Source organism: Somniosus microcephalus, chromosome 5 (assembly GCF_052327205.1).
Source record: "Somniosus microcephalus isolate GS21.2 chromosome 5, FLI_Smic_1.0, whole genome shotgun sequence".
Taxonomy (NCBI): Eukaryota; Metazoa; Chordata; class Chondrichthyes; order Squaliformes; family Somniosidae; genus Somniosus; species Somniosus microcephalus.
In genome coordinates, this window is record NC_140991.1 from 36,783,905 (window position 1) to 36,807,760 (window position 23,856).

Sequence of the window (23,856 nt, forward strand, 5' to 3'; positions counted from 1 at the left end):
CCATCTCACAATGGGGACCACTGCCCAGCAAAGGTCCTCCTGGAATGATTCGGTGCGGTTGAAATCCTGGTAATTGACTGTGACAAACAAATAGTGGCTGCAATTTTCTGCGCGGAGGTTTACAGGGGTGACCTCAAGTCTCCAGCAATGCCCCAGCCATTAAGCTCTAACACTTCTGGTTGCATTTGGCCTTATATTCGAATACTATGCCCCTCACATGCAGCCGATTTATTCTCGCTGGGGAGATGCTTAACAGAATATATGTCTGGAGAAGAAACGCAAAGGGGAGAAAAAAAAACTCAGTCCATAACAGTAAAAAATTTGTTCCGTCAAGTTACAAGGCTGACCTCTAGGGTGTAACTAGACCTTCTTGGGTCCACATTCCATTCTTATAACAAACTATCTGGGCACTCCATAATCCACGGGCTAATTAGCATAGCTGCAAACTCCAGGAGGCTTCGGCGCTGAGGTTTCCCCCAACTCCTGACTAAAATGGATTTTGTTGTTAATGCTGGGGCTTTTTTTCCAAAAAAACGGGAACTGTTGTGATAATAACATTTAAAAAACGACATGTTCTGCCTTTTAAACCTCAACCTTGACTTGAGCTGCCCTAAAAATGTTTGGAAAGCTGGCGCCTATGGTAATTAGGTTTATTGTAGCCCACAGCTGTGGCTGGAGGCGGTGCAAGTGCATTGTCTTCCCCTTTAATGAGTTTCTGAGAATTCATAATTGCTAAATATCTGGGATGAGAACGAAGTAAGCGCGATATTGCAATGCTACGAATCGTGGTTGAATCTTGCTGAGTGTTGGGGACACAAGCACCAGGAAGAAATATTCGCAACAATCCGATAATCGGACCTGATTTATTCGGGGACGTGTTTGTTTATCGCAAATGAGAAATATGCGGAGGGAAAGAGCTGAGGAGCAGAGAGAGAGAGAGAGAGAGCCTGGACTTGGGTAAATCGAGCGGATTAAAAGTCTGGAGAAAGATAGGGAGATAGGGAGCTACGGTGTGTGAAAGAAGCAAAGCTACCACAACAAAAAAGTCAAATGAAAGGCAATGTGCCTTGTGAATATAAACTGAGGGAGCCACCGATACACTGCGCTGGCGATGTTAATTGGTAACTAGGTAGGAGATGGAGAGTGAGGGGGGGGGGTGTGGAAGAGAGAGGAAAAATCATTGAGGAAGGGAAAAAATAGGATCCCCTTTACAGCCGTGTGCTAACACAATGCAATTAAAAGGGTTTCTTTTTAGAATGATCGAATCAGGATAAGTTTTTCCCAGAACGGAAGTTCTGGGTAACTGCACCCACAAACCAAACTCGCACACACTGAAGTGTTCCTCGTTTTTTTTAAAAAGAAAGCTTTAGCGGCCCTGAAAGTAAACACTGTCTGCAGGGTCACAGTAGCCGTCCAGTTTTGTTGCATACCTTCTGTCCGGCATTAGTGGCACTGAGCTCTTTCTTTTCATCTATTATTAACGCTTCCGGTGTGAATATATACAAGTCAAGTTTATTAACAGGGGTCTTTGGAAACTATTTTGTTCAGAATTCAAATTCCAGACGTTTGTTGTCTATGAATCGATTTGTCATGGCGCGGGTTCCCAAAAGCTGGGGGCTCGACAGTGTCAAGTTTTTGATAGCAAGGTGCAAGCGGGACCTGGAGATTGCTTTAGTGTTTATGTGAACACATTTCAGTCCCCGATTTTCAAAAAGAATGTTAAGACACCCTAATATTGTTTTCGCGGGAGATGCAAAGAACAGATTAACCGATTTGTGGGATCTGTACTCAACATTATTCGTTGTCAGTTATGGTTGCGTGACATAAAATAAGCTTTCATTGTGTGTTTCTTTAACTTTTGACTTTTTACGGATCTCTTGTATATTTATTGTCTACTAAAATACAAGGGGTCTATATTCATATTTTCGGCAATAAATTGTTGATTTTACTTAAATGAGTGTTCAAAATGGGTCTTTTTCCCCACAGTTTAGTTACATGCAACAGCTTGGCTTAACACATTCACTCCTTCAGCAGTTCAGCGTGGCTCAGGACCGCTCTGTATTATGATAGCTCTAAACTCCCAGAGTTCACTTTTTGTAGCTTTCTTTAAATCCGAATGTACTTTTTAACTCTTCCTGCCTTTCACTTTTACCAGAATTAGATTACCCGCTAACCGTTAAAAACTTTGGGTGTGAATGTGTTTTCGTAACTACCAAGGGAACAAAGATAGACTGGCCCACAGCTCAGGCTCCTGAAAGGTTTGTCCCGGGAATCGAGTCTTCTGGGTGTAGATTCCCCAGCAATAAAACAGAAAAAAATCCGTAAGATTACTTGAAATCAAAAGATGCTGGAAATCTGAATTAACAAACACCCACATTTTTGACCAACACAATAGGTTCATCAGCATCTAGTAAAAAGAGACAGGTTAACGCTTCGGGTTCAACTCTTGGTCAGAAGGTTTGTGATGAACGGACTGTGCCACGAAACGTACTTTCTCTTTTCATGATTTACGTGGAAGTCCTGTTTACTAAAGGTGTCAACAGATACGACCCGACTCGCTTCTGAGCGATTTCTGATTAATACAACCTCTAGGTAATTATTTTTAATCAAGGCACCGGGAGAAAAATGTATTAACACTTAAGTGAAACAGCATCTTCAGAGTAAGGGGTAAGGTACGACCGCCACTTGACAAGAGGAAATTGGTTTTTGTAGATTGTTCAATATAGAAAGCGATTTTGGAACTAGCGGTTTGGGTTGTGCAAGTGATATAGGGATATTTATGGGGTTACTAATTGCTATGTATTGTTGATACATTCACCTGAATTCGCCAGTCTTTGTATAAATATATACAATTAGCTCCTTACAAAAATCACTTGTTCGTCCCTAGATTACACCGCAGGGCTGTACACTGAGCTGCTCGGTGCTACTTCAGTGAGCATCCGGGATTGTTTTGCCTGCAATGTTGTGCTTTGCTTTTTAACATTCGTATTTCTAAAAGTAGTGAATCTCTCCTATTCGATTTCAGCATGGAGAATGCCGAGTTATAGCAATATATGGCGCTAGAACCATAAAACAAAATCCGTGGCCAAGTTGGGATGTAGTGTGAACGGCAGTACATTTTAATCACAAGCCCATACTCATACATCGGAAAGATGTCCTCAATATTACCCCTGTCACTAATGCACCTTGCGTGTTTCTGTTGTCACATATCATGTTATGTGATACCACATATTTTAAACACATCGTCGCTTTCTAATGGTCTTGGGTTCCCAGATCTGCTTAGTTTAATGCGCTAACTTTATTCTCCATGAAATAATACTGCTACCTACCCAAAGGAAGGCGACCAAATGAGCAATTGTTATTGTCTCCGTTCTTGTTGTCATTTATTTTGCCCTTTGAAATGATGATAATGTCCCCTGGAATCCACACGTGCATTTTAAGAATTAATGAAAATATCACGAAATGGCATTCTGGAAAAATGGGCCAGGACGTCATTAATTTGAAAGACTAATGACTTCAAATTGTTTATCATCCTATTATACCCCAGCACCGTCTATACAAAAGTTGAAAGCAGGATAAATGACCAGGCTTCGGTTGTCAATGAAGCCATTTTACTAAACGGTGTCTCCAAAGACAAGAACCATCATTCAATTAGGTTTATCTACAGGTCCTTAATTGCGTTTTAGGATAGAGGAGTGTGTAATACACTACTGCAAAGGGCTCGATTAGACGCTGCGAGCACAATCCTGACGGCGCTTTTCACTCAGTCCCATTCAGAGGGGATTTCTTCACGCCGCGGCGATCAGGCGGATTAAAGAGTAATTAAAACCTAGAAATTATCTTTCGCAACATTTTTTCAAAGTGTCCACTCCGCTGAAGAGAAGCCCTCTGATGCTCCGTTTACCCTTTCAAAGAAATTAGATCAAACACAAAACAACAACAACTAAAAAAGGCGAAAGAGGACAACAGCAGCGACCTGGCGCCGAGTGGGATATCGATACTGTTATAATTAAAATCTAATCAAATGGAGAGCACTCCACAGCAAAATAAAGACTTTAAAACAGCCTTCGCCCCAACTCCGACCACCCCAACTCTAGCACCGTGCCAAGTCTTAAAATCTGACTGGCTTTACTTTTTTTTAAACTAAAAACAAGTGTGTGGAATTGATTGGCTTGTTCTAGCTTTTCTCAGTTTAAAGTTACAATATATTCGCCAACTGAGCATTTCTGATCAGTTTGCCAATCATCCGATCGTGATTTCACGCCTTATTAGGGTGACTCCAGCTAAATAACAAGAAATAACTTGTTGTAACAGCAAGAATGATTTCGATAAGATGGTTACAACAGTCGCACACACACACGAACTAGTTTGCTTCTATTTTCATATACAAAGTGGAACTAGAACTTTAGTATAATTGTCAGCTAGAATGTCCACAGCAAAAGAAAAGCAGATGTTTCACGCTTTAGATAACGCCTGCATTTTAATAGAAATTGCGTCATCTGCTGGGCCTTTCTAGGGGTCGATTTAAAACGTGTGTTGTTGACAATACACACAGCTATAGGTTCGCAGTTAAACCCACACAGGTTTTGTCCAACATTCTAACCCCTCAACTCCTGCCCACAATGACATGCACCCTTCGGGGGGTTTTTTAAAAAATAAATCACATTTAAGGACATGACTTTCAGGCAATCTGGCTTCTTCCATCCCCATGTTTGGCGGTTGAGGATTCAGATTGTGACCCCTTGCATTGTGTTTCAGGCTGCTGTTGCGCCGAATCATTGGACCACATCCTTGTAGTCACCCTGCTCTATGATCTATGGGCTGGCAACTGCAACGCCGTTCATTCATAAATACTTTTAAATGCGGAGACAAGTGTGACATCCCTGACCTATAGCACTGAATTGCCAATGACATTCTGAATATTGTATCCATGTAAACGACTCTGATGTGAAGTCCTAACAAATGTATATCTAAATATATATATATATATATATATATAGCAATTAGCTCCCTAAGTACAACATTGAAGCAATTTGACCTGGTTAAGAAGTTTTGATTTAGAAGAGCTGGCTAATTTCTAGAATTTTAAATTGTAGGCAAGGTCCAGTCCTGAAAGCAGTCATTACTTCCGTAATAATTGCATTCGGCCCATTCAAAGAGGCTTAACGTCGTGAAAAACGCCTTGGTGCTTCGGAAATTACAAGATCCTTTGACTTGAACCCTCGGCCAAACATGTTTAATTAAAGCTAGGCTGTCGTTGTTTTTAATTTTAAAAAATGCCTGTGTGTAGTTTTTTTTTAAGTAATTGCACAAATGAAAATCCCAACCCAGGCACATCTCTCTGTAACCCTGACTGACAGTTCTAGCATCAGTCTCAGGAAACACTGATTGATTTTACATTTATTGACAAAAAGGTCCGTTTTGTAAAAAAAACAAATAACGGGGAGGGGGGTGGGAGGGGGGGTCCCAGAACTGAACAACGAATAGTGAGCCAGTGAGACCTGGGCATTTGCAATCGATTAACCGATTTGATGCAAACACGTTCACGTGTTTTTTTTCTCTCTTCCCTCCGGGCATTTTTTTTTGCCACATAAAACAACTCAAAGTGCAAATAAACAAAGTAGAGCAAAGCTTCACACAATACTTTCAAACTGAGTGCCTTGGTAGGGAACTGTTTAATGTACAGCAGGCGATGCTGAGAACAAAGAGCATTGTAATTGAGTGCTACTCCAGTAAACGGTTAGACAAGAAGGAAAGAGTCAACTGTTGGCCTTATAAATAGATTAGATCCATATATTCCGCGACTCTGGAAAGAATAGCCTCTCTTCCTAAGCAAACAAACATTGTTTCTTTTTTTATTACTGACCACCTCAAACCAAAGGAGATATATATATTTTAAAAACGCTAAAGTTAGTCACTTAAGCACTGGGTTGATGTGGATTTAAAGGGTCCGCTCAAAGTGACCTTTCAGCACTAATGAGAATTGAATGTGTGGGTTCAGATTGTCACATTAAATGAGGCCAGTTACTACACCCCTGTTAGAAGAAAATTATACCGACGTGAAAATCCAAAGGAATTCGCTACTTTTTTTTGTCTGAATGGTCGAGCGGATCTTGTTTCCCTCGCTTGGGCCTACGTTAATGCCCAGGAACGGATAGTGTTGCAGAAGTTTACCGTCACAATACCCCGTGTTGTGTCTAGAAGGATTAGCAGCTCGGAAGTGAGAAAAGCCTTGAAATTCGAGGCAAACAAACAAAAAAAGATTTCGCACGTTTCGAATTCTAAAGAAAAACAGTTAAGATAAGGGAAATTGACGATAGATTCCAATTGACTTTCTCTCCATCTGAGCGTGTATTGAGTGTGAAGTTCGCACGCTGGTCTCCCAGCACTAACAATATTTCCGTATACTTACCCCATAACAGCTTGTACTTTCTGACATGTTCACAGTTGCAGAAATGAGAACCCTTCTTCAACCTTTGATACATTCTGCACTGCACGATTCTGTTTTCAACGTCATGATTTCATATATTTTGACGTAATTCACAACAGTGACCCAGAGTCACAAGTTCTGCGACTAAAGAGCTCTGAAGGGGGAGAGCTTATTTGGTGTGAAACTAAACCCAAAGAGAGTGGAGTAGCACTCCTCTCCCAAGTAACTCACTTTACTTTACTTTAGGCTCGATCTGCTGTAACAACTCCCAAAGCATCCTTTTAATTCCCGTATGCACGATGCTAAAAAGTGTATGTGTCCAGAACTCGGGACAAAGTGGGAATGTGACACCTATTGAGGGATTAGCTCCGATTTTCAACTCATGTGTTTGTCCCACTAAAATAATCCAATTTCTTAACGGTGTCCTGAAACCCGTGCTGTGCAATCTCAGGGCAGGCCAAGAGGATGGGAGATCCCAGAAGAGATATTTATCGTTTGCTAATGACATCCATTTACTCTTTCCATGCCTCACTCGAGCTAATTAAAAAGTTTACAGAACATTTTTTTTCTGCTACGGAGATGAGGGGGACTCTAAAACTACCATCCGCCAGCAGCACTATTCGTGGGAGGCAATGTTAAAACGGGAAATAAACTGGATCAGTATCACAAGTTTTACGGTTTCACTGAGATTTTCTCGCGTCGAAAGCACTTTCTCGCCCCTATCATCACAATGTCCTAGTCGGATGGATATACAGATACAATGAAAGGCGATGAGTGAATTGCCAATTGAATTGATACATTTTTAATTGTCCAAATGGGAACATTATGTTTCACTCGGAGTGGATAAAGGAATCTTACCTGGAAATATGTCTGAAATCTGATTAAACTCCAAAGCAAAAATATATTAGATGCAATCAATGCATCTGAATTAGTTCACGAGATTAAAATGGCAATAGAAAGAGTGCTAATGTAGCAGGAAGGATTCTGTGGGTGAAGGAAACATACTGTGGTTGTATTGGGAAACTGCTGAACATTACATTTACCAGCACTCGCCAACAGTTACTTCAATCACTTAGGAGAGTACATAATAGGGACGGGAAACTCTCCCCATATGCACAAAGTGCTTACCTGAACTAGAAAAACTGAGCATCTGCTTGATTATGTTACACAGAGATGAGCAAATATTTAAAAGAAATGTAGGGTGTAGGGATCTTAATGAAAACATTGCTATAAATTAGGTGAAAATTTGGTTTCTTGTGGACGCATTGGTTGATGTAAACACTTCAAAGGGATAACGTTATTTTAACGATTACCTTTTGACATTTCATCATCTCTCTGGTGTTTGTCAATACTGAACCCACCGAATATAGGAGACATTTATTAGCAAATGTGGCTTTCAGTACTTTAACCGTTTGAATAAATTCCCGAAGAAATGTGAATTAGGTTGGGAGCGTCATCAACGCTTATTCAAAAATGCCACCTAATCTTTCTGCCTCTTTGGAGGAGGTTAACGGGCCGGTCAATGTTTCGGAAAATTACATTGAACTCGAGGATGAGGAAGAAGGTCCTGTGAGTGGGGAGAGCAGTTGTCGGTAAATGTAAGCGTTCGCATAGAACAGATGCTCAGAAATATTGCAGGTGGTTTAATTAAAGGTGAACTCACCGATATTCAACGCCCTCGCACTGTATATGTCAAGGCACTAGGATTAGGTTACCAGGCTGTTACTAAAGGACAAAAACAATGTAATTGTTGTGGCGTTCGACAGATGTGGAGAACCTCATAAGAGCGCCACACAACTGCTGACTAAAATGTTAAACCTGCTGATGCCCTTAATTGGTTTCACTGTTTCTTCAATTGTTTTTCTCTTTTTAGTAAAGGAACTGTGGCTGAAGGAATCGTGGCTGCATCAACAGGTCTCTGTTCCTCTGTATATTTACTGAAAGTACGACTACGGTTTCAGCTGGGCAGCCAACCTTAAGATCCCTGGCTATATAATAGTGACAGTATTTCCAAGTCATTGTCGGCGGTACCGGTGACTTTTGGTCTGAAATGTGAAGTACTGGGCGTCTCACTGAGCATAGAACCCCTCGCTCACCAGTAAGACTAGAAACGTGGGTAGACACAAATTAGGCATTGGCGTGCCTTCTACTTCACCTTCCTCCTAGTCTAGAAACAAAGCACCAGGCCATTGCAATACCTGTGACCGGAGTGGATTGTGTATCTGAGGTGTGGGGCTGTTTGGGATGCACCGATTGGTAATCTATACAATTGGTAATGCGTTCACTCTCGCAGTGTTAATTAATACGGTCTTCTTGCCCTGAGAACTATTTGCCTTTTAAAATTGTGAGTTAACTTTAAGCCTAATGAGACTGATGAGACGATTCTCTTTTGAATGGGCAATGCAGTCTCAGTGTATATAATAATATTGCTGTATGTCGGTTCGCAGGTTTAAGAAGGGGAGGGGCAGCGAAAACAAATAGAGAGAGCCCTTTTGCGTAAAATGTGTTGAAATGGGAGGGGAGAGGGGAATATCCTTGTCTGTTATTGCTGGAGGAGAAAGGTGGGGCTGCTACAAGGTGGGGCTGCTGCAGCAGAGGGCAAGGGTTGAACTGTCGATGGCTCTTTGCGTTGCTATTGTTTTCTGAGCTGATTTAAAGTTCAGGATTATCCGGGCATCACTATCAGCGACAATCACAACCTAAGAATGGTCCCAACTAATTACTGGCATCGCCTCCAACTTTCTCCCCAAAAGAAGAAAGAAAAAACTTAGAGCGCCTTTCACCACCTCAGGACGTCCCGAAGCGCTTTACAGCCAATTAAGTGTAGTCACTGTTGTAATGTAGGAAACGATGCATAACAGTAAAATGATCAGAATGAAACTCTCAGTTCACACCGCGACCGTTGGAGACTTCTGTGCAACCGAGGAACTGATTGGGTTCGGTTTCCTTTTCGTTTTGCATAGATAGTCGCACACTTTTAAAAAGATCAATTGTGTTATATGAGAATAGTGACTAGAAATGTCAATCTTACTGCACTTTGACAATAAAACGTGGACGGACATTTTCTGTATTTGCCCGCATCATAGTATATGTGGCATTTTACCCAGCCTGGTCATTAGAAACGCACAGCCTGCTTTCCATAACAATTATAATGTTGATTTTAGAAAACACACGGAATGTATGGGGGGGGGGGAGAAAATCTTAACAAATGAATACTTCAGCAACAAGTCATAGTATATTATGCGTTTGGTGCTGTATTAGTGTGGCCGTTATATTCCATTTCGATGTCTGAAACAATATCTGAAGCAAAAAAACTGTCACCGTCATAAAACTCGAGAGTCCAACTAAGTACGTTCGAATGGTAACAATATGCCAAGTTGTGAATTATTACGGACTGTCCAACATACCTGGCTTAGAATGCAAACTCTTCTATGTGATAGAAAACTTTGAAACCGACGAAGAAAGCAAGTTATTTGACCTCAACACTCAAGAGTTGTTTACGGTGTAAGGTCCTGTTTTCTTGATATCCCCAAAGATCAGTGTGGGGAGGGAGGGGGAGAGAAATGTACCCTCGTACAGAATGTAAACGCAAGCTTAGGGTCAATGGTGGGGGAGGGGGACAAATAAATAAAGTTTGCTCTGAATGTATGCATGAAGCGAGCGTTTGTTGGCGAGAGTGAGAGAACAAAACTGTTCATTTAGACAACAAAACTGGTCGCGGATCAGTGGAAGAAACCAACATTGAGCCCAATGACGCTGCGACTACTGTTTAAAGCTACCGCTGGTCTAATGTGTTCATATGAAGAAAAGAACTGCATTTATGTGGCGCCTTTCACAACCTCGGGATGAGCCAAAGCGTTTTCTAGCCATTATGCAGTGATGCCTAAAATGATTCTTGTGGCTCTATCTGCCATGCAAGGCGTCCCAAACTCACCCCATTCCCATTGAAAGATTAAAACCGATCGAAAGGCGAGGCATTTTAAGTGCACCCAATTAACGCACAACCCCACTGAAACTATAACTGGAGAAGTCCCGCAAGGAAAATACCTAATGGCTAAACACCTTGCAACAGCTTTAAGGGGCTTAATTGCTGGGTATTAGCGCGCTAGAGCAGTTACAGAATCGCAAACTGCTTGGCGGAGTCACTCTAATCGGCTTTCATGCTTTCCCCGAGCACGGTTAACCTGGGCCAATCCAACTGACCAAAGCCACACACACCAAAAAAAATAATGTGAGAACTTGTGCAAAAGTCCGGCTTAAAGATTTCTGCCAAACTTTGGCGGATCCAATGTTTCCCCATCTCGAGTTTAAACACTGAAATGAAATCGTGTATTGTGTGTGTGCTGAATGTTCGGAAAAGTAAATGGCACACAGTAACATGTTCAAGTTATTTTGCTGTAGGAACCATACACCTACAGGGAAAGTTACACAGGATCACCACACCCACAGTCCTTTTTTTCTGGCATCTCTTTTGGCTGGGTTAAAGGGACTGCACCAAATGCTGGTTGGCATTGCCACATCACGTACACTTAATTGTCTGTCGTGTTAGACCGGCGCATCGCCTCCCTGGGGGTCTCCGACCGATTTCGGTTCTCTTCCCGTCCCTAAAGTAAGCCCCCCCCCGCCCCTCCTCACCTCCTCCGCCCCCTTCATATGGCCGCACGCCACATTCCGATTAAAAATGTACCGCGAAATGAAGGCAGCGAGGTCAGATGTAAAAAAAAAACAAAGCGGCGGCATCTGCCGCCAGAAAGACCTTTTTTTCTCCCACATCGGCCTCTGCTCAGCAACTTCTGAAGGCTTCCAACCGAAACCAATCCCTGATTCACAGGGAAGGGGGAAGAGGGCAGGGGAGGGGAGGTGGGGGGGGTGGGGAGAAGATATTTTACCAAAAGCTCAAGAGCGCTGGCTTATTTCCAGTTGAAATTGTTTTGATGGTCCGATTTACAGGGGATCAGCTCCAACAATAAGGCACTGGCCGCCTGACCGGAAAATAAACTGGCGAGGTGCGTCGGATGTGGCTTTTGTTTTGTCTTTCCCGCTGCTGCGTATCATGTGCACCAATATCACAACAGTTTGTAGCAGGGAGACCCTTTTTCTTTAAAGCAGGGGGCTTTGATAAATGGTCATGGCTGACTTCCAAAGGCCCTACAACCAGTCTATTCTGGGTCTATGAAACATCTTACCTTAAAGACATGGTATTGTGCCTGAATTTCTAACGATTTAGAGGAAGCAAAGAAAAAAAAAATCACCTATGCAATTTCAAACCGAATTTCCAGTGCCAATGCAGTGATTGGTGAACTTGCGGTGGAATTAAGGCTTGCAATTGAAAGGAGAAATAACTGTTCTCTCTCTCTCTCTCTCTCTCGTCCCCCACCTCTTTGTGCTTTTACCCAATCAAATATTATTTGTGTAATAATAGAGCGAAGGATTGTGGGTAGGTGTGCAAAAAAATAATTCTATTGTACAGTGTGAATTAGGAGAAAAAAATGTCATGGTAAAACGTGCTCATTTTTTTTTGTTCTAATTAGCTAGAAGTGAATAAAAGCGGGTGAATGAAAGCGCCGGCTGTGTGTTGTGGGTTCCTTTTTGCTGTGTGTGTGTCTGTGTGTGTCTGTGCCTTTGGAGGAGCGCTGCAGCTTTAAGTAAAGGGGGAAGATGCGAGGGTGGACGGCGCTGTCATCGAATGCAAGTGTCATCGTCATGTGGTGAAATCTCCTCCCGTTTATTGGACGGAGGCACGTGTCTAGGATACCGGGGACCAGCGTCACGTGACGGCCTCTATTAAAAAAAGAACCAAAAAATCCAGCAGAGTGAAAGTATTTCTGATCAGTTAGCGGCTGTCTTTAATTGTGTTTTTTTTTATTTCCCGGCGAAGAGAGAGACAGACACACACAGGCAGACACAGACAGTGAGTGTGTGTGTGTGTGTGTGTGAGAGAGAGAGATTTCTCCTCCTTGTTGTTGCTGCTGCACAAGTCGAGGGGGTGATCGGCAGGTTGTGCTGGGGGGGAGGAGGAGGAGGAGGCAGATAAGACGCTCCAGAAAAGTGAAGGCTGCTGAATCAATGTGAACCATGGATACCTGACTGTGGAACTGAGGGGGGCAAGAGAAAGTATGATTATTCGTACATAAAACAAAACAGCAAAGGGACTGAGACGGGAGAGGGGGGGAGACGTTAAAGGCGGAGAGATTGATGCTGGAAAGAAATTAGAGGAACGTTTTGGGGGAAAATAAAAGGCAAGATCCTGTGCTTTTTTCCCCTCTCTCTCTCTCTCTCCTCAAACCAAGTTGGATATCGTTGTACAGGGAGTGGGTGAAGGAACACAAAGTGGAAAGGGGACGGGGACAAGAGTTCCGAAGCTTTCACACACACATTATGGAAGAAAATGATCCAAATATCCACCGCGTGGACAACCAGGAGTCGAGCAACGAGTCGAACCGGGCCATCCTGCCACTTCTGCAGGCGCCCGGCAACCAGCTCCCCCACCGGATCACCAACTTTTTCATCGACAACATCCTGCGGCCGGACTTCGGCAAGAGGAAAGACGGCCACCGGGATCAGAGCCATATCCCCGGGAGGGAGAACGTCAGCCCGTCGGCTCTGGTGTCCGGGCAGAGCGGAGGCAGTCCGCCCGGAGGAGGAGGCGGTGGTGGCGGTGGTGGTGGAGGAGGAGGAGGAGGGGCTCCACCCAGCCCGTCTGCCGCGGCCAAGAAACGTGATGTGGCGGGAGAAGGAGCGCTGAGGAACGGCGAGAGCGCCGACCAGTCCCAGGGCTCCGACTCCGACAGCTCCCAGAGCAGCAGCAACGTCGCTTCCCAGCCCATGCTATGGCCTGCTTGGGTTTACTGCACTAGATACTCGGACAGGCCTTCTTCAGGTGAGAGAAAACAAGGATAAAGCCATTCTTAAGAAAAAAAAATCAAGGCTAGTTTTAAACCTTAGAGGCAGATAATTAATGGATTAAAATATAACATGATTATTACTTAATAACTGTTTTGCAATCATACAGACTTAAACTACATAGTGCCCGACTGTTAAGATTGTTTTCCACGTGACATAATATTTTACAAGGGATGGTGTTAGCCTCCAGTTAATCAATGGAAGGAAAAGTTGCCCAAAATAGATAATAACACAGCAATGGCCATGAAATGTGTCGTGGGCTGGTCTCTAAACGTGTTTTGATTTGCGAAATCACAAAAGGCAGACCCACTCACACGTGGGATCCCCTTAACACTCACTGGTGTTTATAATTTAAATTCTTTATGTATGATCGTCTCTAAACTCTAGATTTGTTTCTGGAGCGCCACTCTCTACTTCACATACTTGGGGTCACGTCCAACTGAGTAATGGTTTTGCAGTTTTCTCGTAAATCTAAAAGGTTGCATTTTCAAGTTAGTGAGGATTGCAGACACGAGAACTGTCTGAAAGCCTCGGCCCGATGAAGTGGTCGCTTCAACCGTTTCCCAGAGCGGGTTTTGGTGTTAATATTCTTCAATGGAGCGTCTATTGGACAAATTATCTCAAGATCTATTGTTTGAAAAAAGAGCCCCATCCATTGTTAGATTAAAATGGACGATAACTAGGAGTTTCTTGTCTAAAAATAAGGTGGGTTTTTTAAGCAGAAATATGTCTGGTAATTATGACTATATGAAAACGCTCTCGATGCGCTCCATCGCCCCTGTATGTCTGATAGAGAGAGCTCTTTGTTGACTCGTATTTAGCATATTTTTGTCAGGGAAGTAGGCCTCGCTAAACTAGATCGGCTTCAGACTGGCAGCTTACGATTACGGAATTGGTAAAGAGTAATAAAAAACACACGCAGTAAATTAATCCTCAATCTATTGTACTGAAATCTGATTCTGAAATTTCTAAACGTGCAGAAAATGCAACTTCAGCCCTGGGTACAAAGACACGACTAAATAATTCCACCGGAAATAATAGACATTTTCTATGATATATAAATATCTTTATACCTTTAATTTTGGGTTTTGATTATGTAGAGGAGGGGCAGTAAATAATATGTTTAATCTAACGTTTAATTTATCACAAAGATTATTTTAAAATACAAGGCGAGATTTTGAAATGTAGACATTTTACAGTTAGTCTAATCTAAAAGAAACTACGCTGTTGTGCTTTTAGATTTTACACACATATATATATAGTATTTTAACCTTCCAGTCCTGTGTAGTTGTCTCTGGTGGAGTGTTAGGTTTATACTTGATGAGGTGTTGAGCCGGGTATGCATTAAAAATTGAACACTATGGCCGGATTACAGCCAACACACACACACCAGCCGACTTCTCTCTGGGCCGTCGCATCTTCTTCTAATGCTAGTCAGAGATTTACTGCTTCTGGTAACACTTATAATTTACCAATAAATAGGTGCCAAGCTCTTCCCCCCCTCTCCCCCACACGCCAGATTTTAAAATGTATTTTCCTCTGAAGTACACTTGTGAGAGAAAGTTGCGTGTCTGCGACCTACGAATGTGGCTTGTGCATCAAACACCGAATCAAACATTTGTTCAAATTTGACTTCTTTCAATATTTCATGATATTGTAACAACTTTCTGGCCCTAGGTTCAGGTCGGCGTGAATGGCTCTTCTATTATTACATAACCTTTATTTCAAATATATTTAATTGTTTGGTAGTTGTTGTTCTGACGCGGCAATGGGCTACTCATTAATTCAGTGTTTTTTTAGTCTTTCTCCCTCCATTTTAATGTCACTTTTTATTCAAGTGATCAATGACCATGGATCTGTCCCGCCTTATATTATGTTCCTCACAGAAACTTCAAATTGCACATAACTAATAATAAATATGCCAGGGTTACTTATTTCTCTTTTTGAAATGATTGCAATTCCATTAAACGGCGAATCCATTATCACACGAAATGTTACATCTTCGCCATCAAACAACAAGAAAAAAAACAAAGCGACGATCTGTGAGTTCAACTCTGGTCAATTGTTTTGTCCTTTTATCAAAACTTCCTGAGTTGTGTAACAAAGCAAATGTACTTCATTGTTTTCAATCCCGGACTCAAGATATTTATTTTCTTAGAATTCATTATGCGTTCATATTGTTGCTATAAATGCAAGCTTGTAAAATCGAGGGCCAATAAATCAGCAGAAGCATCATCCTAATTGGAGTGTTGCGAGGTTTTATGAGTTTGGGGAGCTGTATAATCTAGAAAGAGTGAGGTACACGAGCAACACCAACTTCGGGGGCTAATCTGCAATAATGTACACATCTTTATCGCACAGTTTGCATTTGGACAAGTTATGGATCACGATGCCCTGTTGCAATGAATTGTATCATATTATATACATACAATTCTGTCAATTCCTGCAGTCCTACAGCAAATACACAAGCCACCGCCACGCTGATCTATCCTACTGAATAATTTACTTTCTGAAATGTACAATTGGGTGCTGATTGGTACCAATATTTACATGTTAAAATTGCTGTATAGAACAGGCAGAAATTGTGAATGATCAATCCTTGCTCAAGTTTTGATTTATTCTATTTAGAAACAAATATCACGAGGGTCGAAAAGCTGGCACCTGTGCTCGCATCCTAGTGTCTGTCCTACAGCAGTTTAAAAAAAAAGATATTGTCTTCTTGTTTGTTTTTGCTATTTAGAATCAATATTTACTGTAAATATTGGATTTGATTTTTTTTAGGTCCTAGGTCCCGCAAACCAAAGAAGAAGACTCCCAATAAAGAGGACAAGCGACCGAGGACAGCATTCACTGCCGAACAGTTGCAGAGACTGAAAGCCGAGTTTCAGACTAACCGCTACCTTACCGAGCAGCGCCGGCAGAGCTTGGCTCACGAACTCAGTCTCAACGAATCCCAAATCAAAATCTGGTTTCAGAACAAGCGAGCCAAAATCAAGAAAGCTAGCGGATCAAAGAACACACTGGCACTCCATTTAATGGCGCAAGGACTCTATAACCATTCCAGCACGGGGAAGGAAGACAAGGAAGAAAGTGAATAGCAAAGATTTAACAGCAAAAGTGCGAAAAATACAATGCAATAATATAAATCAAAAATAAGGGCCAGTGTATTGAGAGAGAGAGACAGAGAAAAAAAGATACCAGCATAGTTTAAAAAAAAGTGAAATTGTATGAGATATTATCCCGCAATATTCTGTGTATATAATTCAGGTAAGGTGATGTAAAAAAAACGGAGATATTTCAATATATGATGAGATTTAGTTTCTGGGATTTCAGAAGCTACTTTTTTTTGCCGTGGATGTTGTTTGTTGGTCGCATTTTCTACCAGGCGCCGACTGGATGCTGCAGGCGCTCGGTGAACTGTTTAACGTGAAATTTAAACCAACCTGCTGAAGTCCAAAGAATTTTCCTGCTGTTGTTTTACAGAAAAAAACAAATGTTAAATTAAATAAATATCAAATGTTTGATTCTACTACGAGGTTTACAGCTTTTTGGGATTGTTTTTCTTTATATAAAAAAAGAACGAAAGCAAGGCAGATGGTTGTGGGGCAAAAAATACACTCGAACGTCACACGAGATGCTTTTCGACCGCTAACATTTCTCAGATTAGAGTCTTTATCAATTTAAGGGACTTAATTGAGGTTCGGGTAATTCTGCTGAGAGGGGAGCTCACATTTTCTTAATGGCGTGAAAAGTTAGAAAATTATATAATTATTCTCTGAGCTTGGTGAAAGATATTCAGGCGCGTTGCACGAGACAGCACAACTTTCATTAATACTGTGTACACATTTGTTTTGGTGAGAAATGTTGGGTTGTTAAACATTTGGAATATTTTGATGAGGTGGGACGTGGCAAGCGTTCGACGAAACTCTTAAACAAATGTTTAAACGCAGAAGATAAAAAAGCTTCTATTTTAATTTTTTTTTAAATAAAGGAAGGGGGTTTAAGAAAGCAATGTTCACACGACTCGCTTCCGCCTCTGGAGCGCCGTCCTGCGGTAGATGGAGAGGTGGGAGTCAACGCCTCAAAATGTCAAGTTCAACTCAGAACTTGATTCAAAATGCAAATGACCAGAAATCTGTCTTAAGGTTGTTTTAAAGCACTAAAGGAGACGCATATTTAAAATATAAAACCTCTAATGTGCTCTGTTTGATGAACGTGTTTTAGGTCCTGTTACGATAGCATTGTTGTTGAGTGTGTGGGTTTTCTCTCGGTAAAAAATTACCATCAGCATCAAGCTACAAATCAACCTAACGTCACCACTTACTTTACAGCTACAGACGACTTACCCGACCGTTGAGAATATCTGCTTCTGTAACGTGCTGCCGGTGTATTTGTGCTCTCCGATGCAAATACACTGAGTGGGTTATAGAAACATCAACCCTTCTGGTCGATTCACCGGCCTCAAATTCGAAGCGATCAAAGCATCACGTATATACAATTTCTGCGGTCTTGCCCACGTGTTCTGTTGCCTATCTTTTTTTTTAAAGTGGAACGTAGACCTTTTTTTTGCTGTAATTTCGAAGTCCTATAGAGAGCGTCCTCTCTTTGCAAAATTCATTGATAGGTTTAAAATGTACTGAACCTTGAAGAATGTGTGCCTAGCACGTAGTGTGGGTTTACTTTTTGATAATTTAATCTCAAACAATCTAAAGTTTCGAAAAAGAGGTGCTGCTACCACGCTTGTTGATGCTTTGTCGCAGAATTATCCTAAGGTTAATGAATGTGCAGTATAGGGAGACTCTTGTCTAAAGATGCAGGCGTCCTAATTGTGTGGTGTCCAATCTTGTAAAAAGTGTTTTCCTTTATCATTAGACTTTAGTAAGTTGAATGTAACTTAACAATTTTCTTCGTAATTGATACAAAACTGGTACGATAAATTATGTTTTTAAAATGTGTCAACATCAACATCGCACATCACTATTTTAGTTCAGTGGCATCGGCTCAGCATATACAATACAGACACGACACTGGAAAAACATTCTGTATCCTTTATGTACGTTTTTAAATATTTGATTTCCGTGCAGCCGGCGTTAGTACAATGACACTGGATAAAAGTTGTATAAAAAGAGAAAAGAATATAGCAGCAAGTGCCTAGAATAGAAAGTATTCATAGGAAAATAGGAACTGCAAGATAGATTAGCTAGAAATGCAAACCGTGTATGAATGCTTTGCCAACTAGATATCAAAGAAAACAAATCAATCTGTGTGCATTCTCTCTAAATTATAACATTGTATCTGTGATTTTATTTGTATGATTCCAGACTTGAAACAGTGGAAATTTTATATATATATATCTATATATCATTCATTCAAATTTGTCCTGTACAAGTGTTTTGTTCCTAGTGTGGAGAAATAAACAATTGTACGCTTCAAAGGCATAACATTCAGTAATATTTCATTTAGAACCGAATGCGGATAAAATGGAAGCACATTGGTCCAATACTGCACGAGCAAAAATTGAACACTAATGTCATTATAAATTGACTCACTTTAAAAATCAAGAGCATGGGTATAATTGCTATATATTTTATGCCCAATCCGACTGAAATTGGGCTTCGTTTTTGCCGGTTTTCTTACGGACTCTAACCCATAATACATTAACAACCTGACACACAATAATGATTTATGAACCATTTTTCGCTATTTTATAAAACAGTCTGTAAAATTATGATTGCATCCAATTCAGTAGGAATATATTATGTCAGTATGGTGATAAGTACCAAGCGGGATATATTAAAAATCTGTTTATTAATTAGATAACGCATTTACAAACAATGGGTGTTTTAATGCAGCAATGTCGTGCTCTTGCACTGAGATTATTACCAAAGGGAAATAACTTAATTATAAGTGCAGTTTGGTGACTCAAATTCGATACAATATATTTAAACATTCATAAGCATCATCAGTGCAGAAAATATATAATTCAAGTTCTCCCAAACTAACTGACAAGGAGAAAAATAAAGTATCACTAACAAGTTTAAACTGTCGATTTTGGTGCCATACTGTGTATTGATGTATTGAGCGAAATATGTGTTGTATACATATGAATATATAACATATGTATATAAAAACAAAAAAAGTTTAAGTTATTCAATGATAATTAATCTGTTTATAAATTCTATAATTTGCATAAATGATTCAGGTTAGTATCCTATAACATGGCAAAGTTTCAGAAAACAACAGAATTTGTGAAATGACAGACACACAGCTAAATATCTTGGCTAAACTGAAGTAATGCTTACAATACAAACAAGGCCCTACGTTTAACAATAGACTTTGATATTATTCTAGATTTATGCTTCACAAGACAAAATATGGTTGTAATAGGAAAATAAAGCCACAATGTTGGAAAGGGAGGGAAAATAGAATAAAATATTTACCTGAATTAAAAAATAACGATTTAAAAAAGTGTAGAAAGGCGATGGGAAACAAAGACGTTTTGTTTAAGGTTATATACAACACTGAATAAAGTTAGGAAAGAGGATCAATAACAATGACTGATAATGCAACCTTTTTTCCAAAAAGCGCAAAAGCTTGATTACAGTCGATACTAAAATGATCTTGTAATAGTAATAATAGCCTGCATCCTAAAAGGACATGGGGACACGATTCCAGTAGTTATATTTTCGGCAGATGTCCTTAGCATGATCTTAAGCAGCTGCCAACTTTTGTCAAGCAGAAATTAACTGAGCATTTGTGAAGGACCTAACTTTGGTAGTTGGTGACGTTTTCTGTCAGCAGTTCCCTATCTGTTCTGATGGAGGAAATCATTTTAAGACTTTTGTCACCTTTTGCTTTAGGAATAATTTAATAAAGTAGCAGCTTTAACACGTGCAGTTAGGCGAAGAACTCAACAGTCTTTCCCAAAGCTAACATTAATTAATGGCAGAAATCTGAAAGATTAGCAAATTACAATATGTGGAAAAATCACATTCAAAAACAATTAATATGCATGACTGTAGAAATTGTCACAGAATTATCCTGTTTTCCTATGTAACCAAAATAGTGAGTACAGCTTACTGTGCCAATAATATGCTCAGGCTACTTTGAATTCAATGAGAATTACAAACAAATTAAATAGAAATTAATGTAAATGTTGGGGTCAGATCATTTAAGGTCATTCAGCAGATTCATTGCTAATTTGTTCTCGTGCAGAATTTGCACCCTATAATCAGTGGCCCTTTAAATATATCTCAAATTCTACAGAGTGTACTAATTTAAACATTATCCAACATCTCACAAAATGGTGGGCTGTGTTAATCATTCTGAATGAAGCAAAAGGTTCTCGAATTTTTTGGTTTAATATAATTAATATCCAGCAAAGAAAGCCAAAGAGAAATTTACGGAAGAAACATCACAATAGCATTCCAAACAACCAGGTTTGAGCAACTGTATTATTAGCAACTTCTTTTATTGTTCTCGATTGTCTGCGAAGCACATTACCTCAATATCCGAACGATCTTATTAGTTTAGTTACCTGAATCACCGAGGTACAAGCAAGCTGTGGATTAGCCATTTGTCAACCACATAGATTAAATATGACGGCTGGTATTCTGTGACAAGTGAAACATTAGGGAGCGTGCGGGTTTAACAATATCCTAAATGTTTCTCTATTCAATGTCTTGGTTGCTTTCAACAACTAAAACGTGCAGTAGTTGATGTGCATAAGGTTAATGGAAAATGCTGGTATGTAGGTTTAGAGGACGAAGCAGCAACAGCTGCTAACTGGGTCGTTCTCTGCCACCAAATCACCAAAATATGGCACTTTATGGTCTGTATTACAGCTAATACAGATCAAATAGAGAAAAAAAAGTTTTGATTTATTAGAAAACTTCAAGCGACAGAGCATATTAAAAGGCAATACATTGTAAAGAAATATCATTTTGCACAATCTCTTACAGTTTTCGAAACCGTTCTGTTGATTCATTAACCGATAACGACCCAATTATCCAACGGGTTTGCCGTTCATAAAATTAATTTCCAAACAAAATGGCTCCCCCCAGTATTGCCTGCTTTTAAGTACCGAAGAAAGAGAACTAGCAACTATTAACTATAGATGATAGTCAGAAGTTCCAAAAATAAATCTTAATTGGATTTTTTTTCTGTAAACAAGTCACAGAAAGGGCAAAAAGGTGAAGAGACCTCTGTTATATGTTTTAAAAGGTGTGAATTAACATACCGGCTAAAGTGCCCAAGAATGTACAAATGCTCTTTCTGTACTCCTGGGTACTGCGGAGATTTTGAAAACATTCCAGGAATGAAAATGAAAGAAAGTTTCCCATACACGGAATGTCATTGTTAGCAAAACAAACATCGTTCCGTACTCCAGCTCATGCTCAAACTTCTTATCGCTGTTAAATTCTTAATACTTCAGCAAATGCACAATTCACAGAACATGCTGAAAGTTTGAACATTAACGGAGATTACTATCGTAACACGTAGTCACTAAGTAGGTAAAGTACATATGTTCAACAGCACAGATCCAGGACTCTTCCCCAGTAAACTGAACACCGGTAATATTTAGGTTCTGAAAGAGGCAGTGTAAAATGTACACAAGTGTGGTTTGAACTGTAGCAGGCGGCTTTCATACCTGTAAATTTGATGGCGGTTTTAAAATATCAGTGCCCGGCTATGCCAGATGGATTGTACCTTGAACGCCCGATAAATATTCCTTCCGGAAACGGACCAAGTAATGTATTTTCTTTTAATGAGAACTTTGTAACGTTAACAACATGCTGGCAAATCAAGTTATTCAAAAATCTTTGGCCTGGATTAAATAGAGAATGTGCTCTTTGTTTACTAAATGTGATGCTTTATGTGTGGAAAATAGCGCAGCAAACCAGATAGCGGTTCAGTTCCAAAGGTTTGCGAATTTCAGCTAAGGGCGTGGGGAAGAAAGGGGAAATAAGTTTTTTCGAGGAGGTTACTATAAAATTATTTCAGTGTAAGCCGCACTGTTCTTCTTCACCTTTATAATTAACATTTAAATACTCCATATATTACCGAATTGAATTGTAAAGCATTACCTAATATTTTACACTATTCATTTATACAATTGAATTCATTTCACATTTCCCTTGGTCTCTGCAAACTTTTTTTTTAAACTATTCGCGACCACTTTCTAGATTAAACAGTTTAGATTTAAGAATGTCAGGAGTCCGCGCGCCTGTGAAGTATATTTGATGTAATAAATCGTACTTGAAAACATGACAGTTTCTACTAAAATAAAGTTGTGGCTAATAAGTTTTAGCATCCTCGCTAGGCTTTTGTTTGGACTGAATAAAGGAAGTCCTACTTATATGAATTTTCTATTTACACCATTGGGTAGCTACAATCATGAAAATAAGAGGTGCCATTTTCCTTTCAAAAAAAATCCGAGTACCTTTGGTTCCTCGCCAAAACGTCATTAAGTTCCACTCGTTTCTACCTGTCTCTACTAAATATAGAGACTGGGAAACGTTACAGAAAATCTCAGACAAAAGAAGCTGTCAGAGCAGAGCATTTCCCAGCATTGACCTGGTATCAAATGCTAAAGAAGTAATCTGCATTTCTATTCTTGCTTAGCTTGTATGTGGAAGTAACGCCCAATGGTCACTGCCTTGATGAGCCTGGTCCTGTACAAGTGGGGAGCAACTGTGCCTCTCAGACACTGTGAATGGAGTCTGTGGCCAGGAGACTGGGGTGAAGGTCAAAGCTTCTGCCACAACTGCAGGTGGTTCGTTTCCTCTCTGTCCCAACTCTTCCGCGCCTCGGAATAAAATTCACAAACTCTCAGAGCATCTCGTCAAACTGTCGAGCTGACACTTTCCTATCAAACCCATTTTAACCAATCAAAACTTGCGACGATGAGCTAAAAAGGATTATCCCCAGTGACTTTACATCAAGTATTGCAAATGGCGGTGGGTAGAAAATGTTTCGGCAAGAACGAAAACGGGCCAGTTTAAATATTCTTTAGTTTACTACATCTTTACACTTATGAGGCGAGAGGGTGGCGTTACAGGTTAAAGCATTAGGTAGAGCGTATTTGGGGAGAGGGTGGGAAGAGAGAAAATAAACAGAAGAAATGTACTTTTATACTGGGTTTTTTGGGTTCCACTAGCTGTCTTCAACACAAAAGCGATCCCCTCCCCCCACAGTTATTTCACCCATACTTTTTAATGCTTCCTTGTCCAACTTGAATATGCAATGAAGCGCCAGCCTTTTGTGGCGGAAATATAATTAAACTGGTGAAAGATGTAAAAGTGAAGAATAGGGATGACATCAGGCCGATTTCACACTTGGCACTCGGATGGCCAGGACCAAGCCAGGCTCTTGCCATGCAACACAGATCAAAGCGAACTGCCACCACCAAAAAGGGGAAGGGGGATTTAAGTATGCTAATCCCCAGGACAAATATATTTTAATCTTGTTAGAATACAAGTTAATGCTGCAGCTCAGAGGCTGAACTTTGTCAGACTGTAGAG

The 23,856-nt window shown here is 40.4% G+C and overlaps 1 protein-coding gene across 1 annotated transcript; it reads left to right on the forward strand.

Moving 5' to 3' along the window:
• The first annotated feature begins 12,280 nt into the window (after positions 1–12,280).
• Positions 12,281–16,794, forward strand: en2a (engrailed homeobox 2a). The gene is made up of 2 exons (XM_085987114.1): positions 12,281–13,310; positions 16,115–16,794. The coding sequence occupies exons 1-2, from the start codon at positions 12,809–12,811 to the stop codon at positions 16,429–16,431; spliced, it is 819 nt and encodes a 272-aa protein (XP_085843240.1). The 5' UTR covers positions 12,281–12,808; the 3' UTR covers positions 16,432–16,794.
• Positions 16,795–23,856: the final 7,062 nt, after the last annotated feature.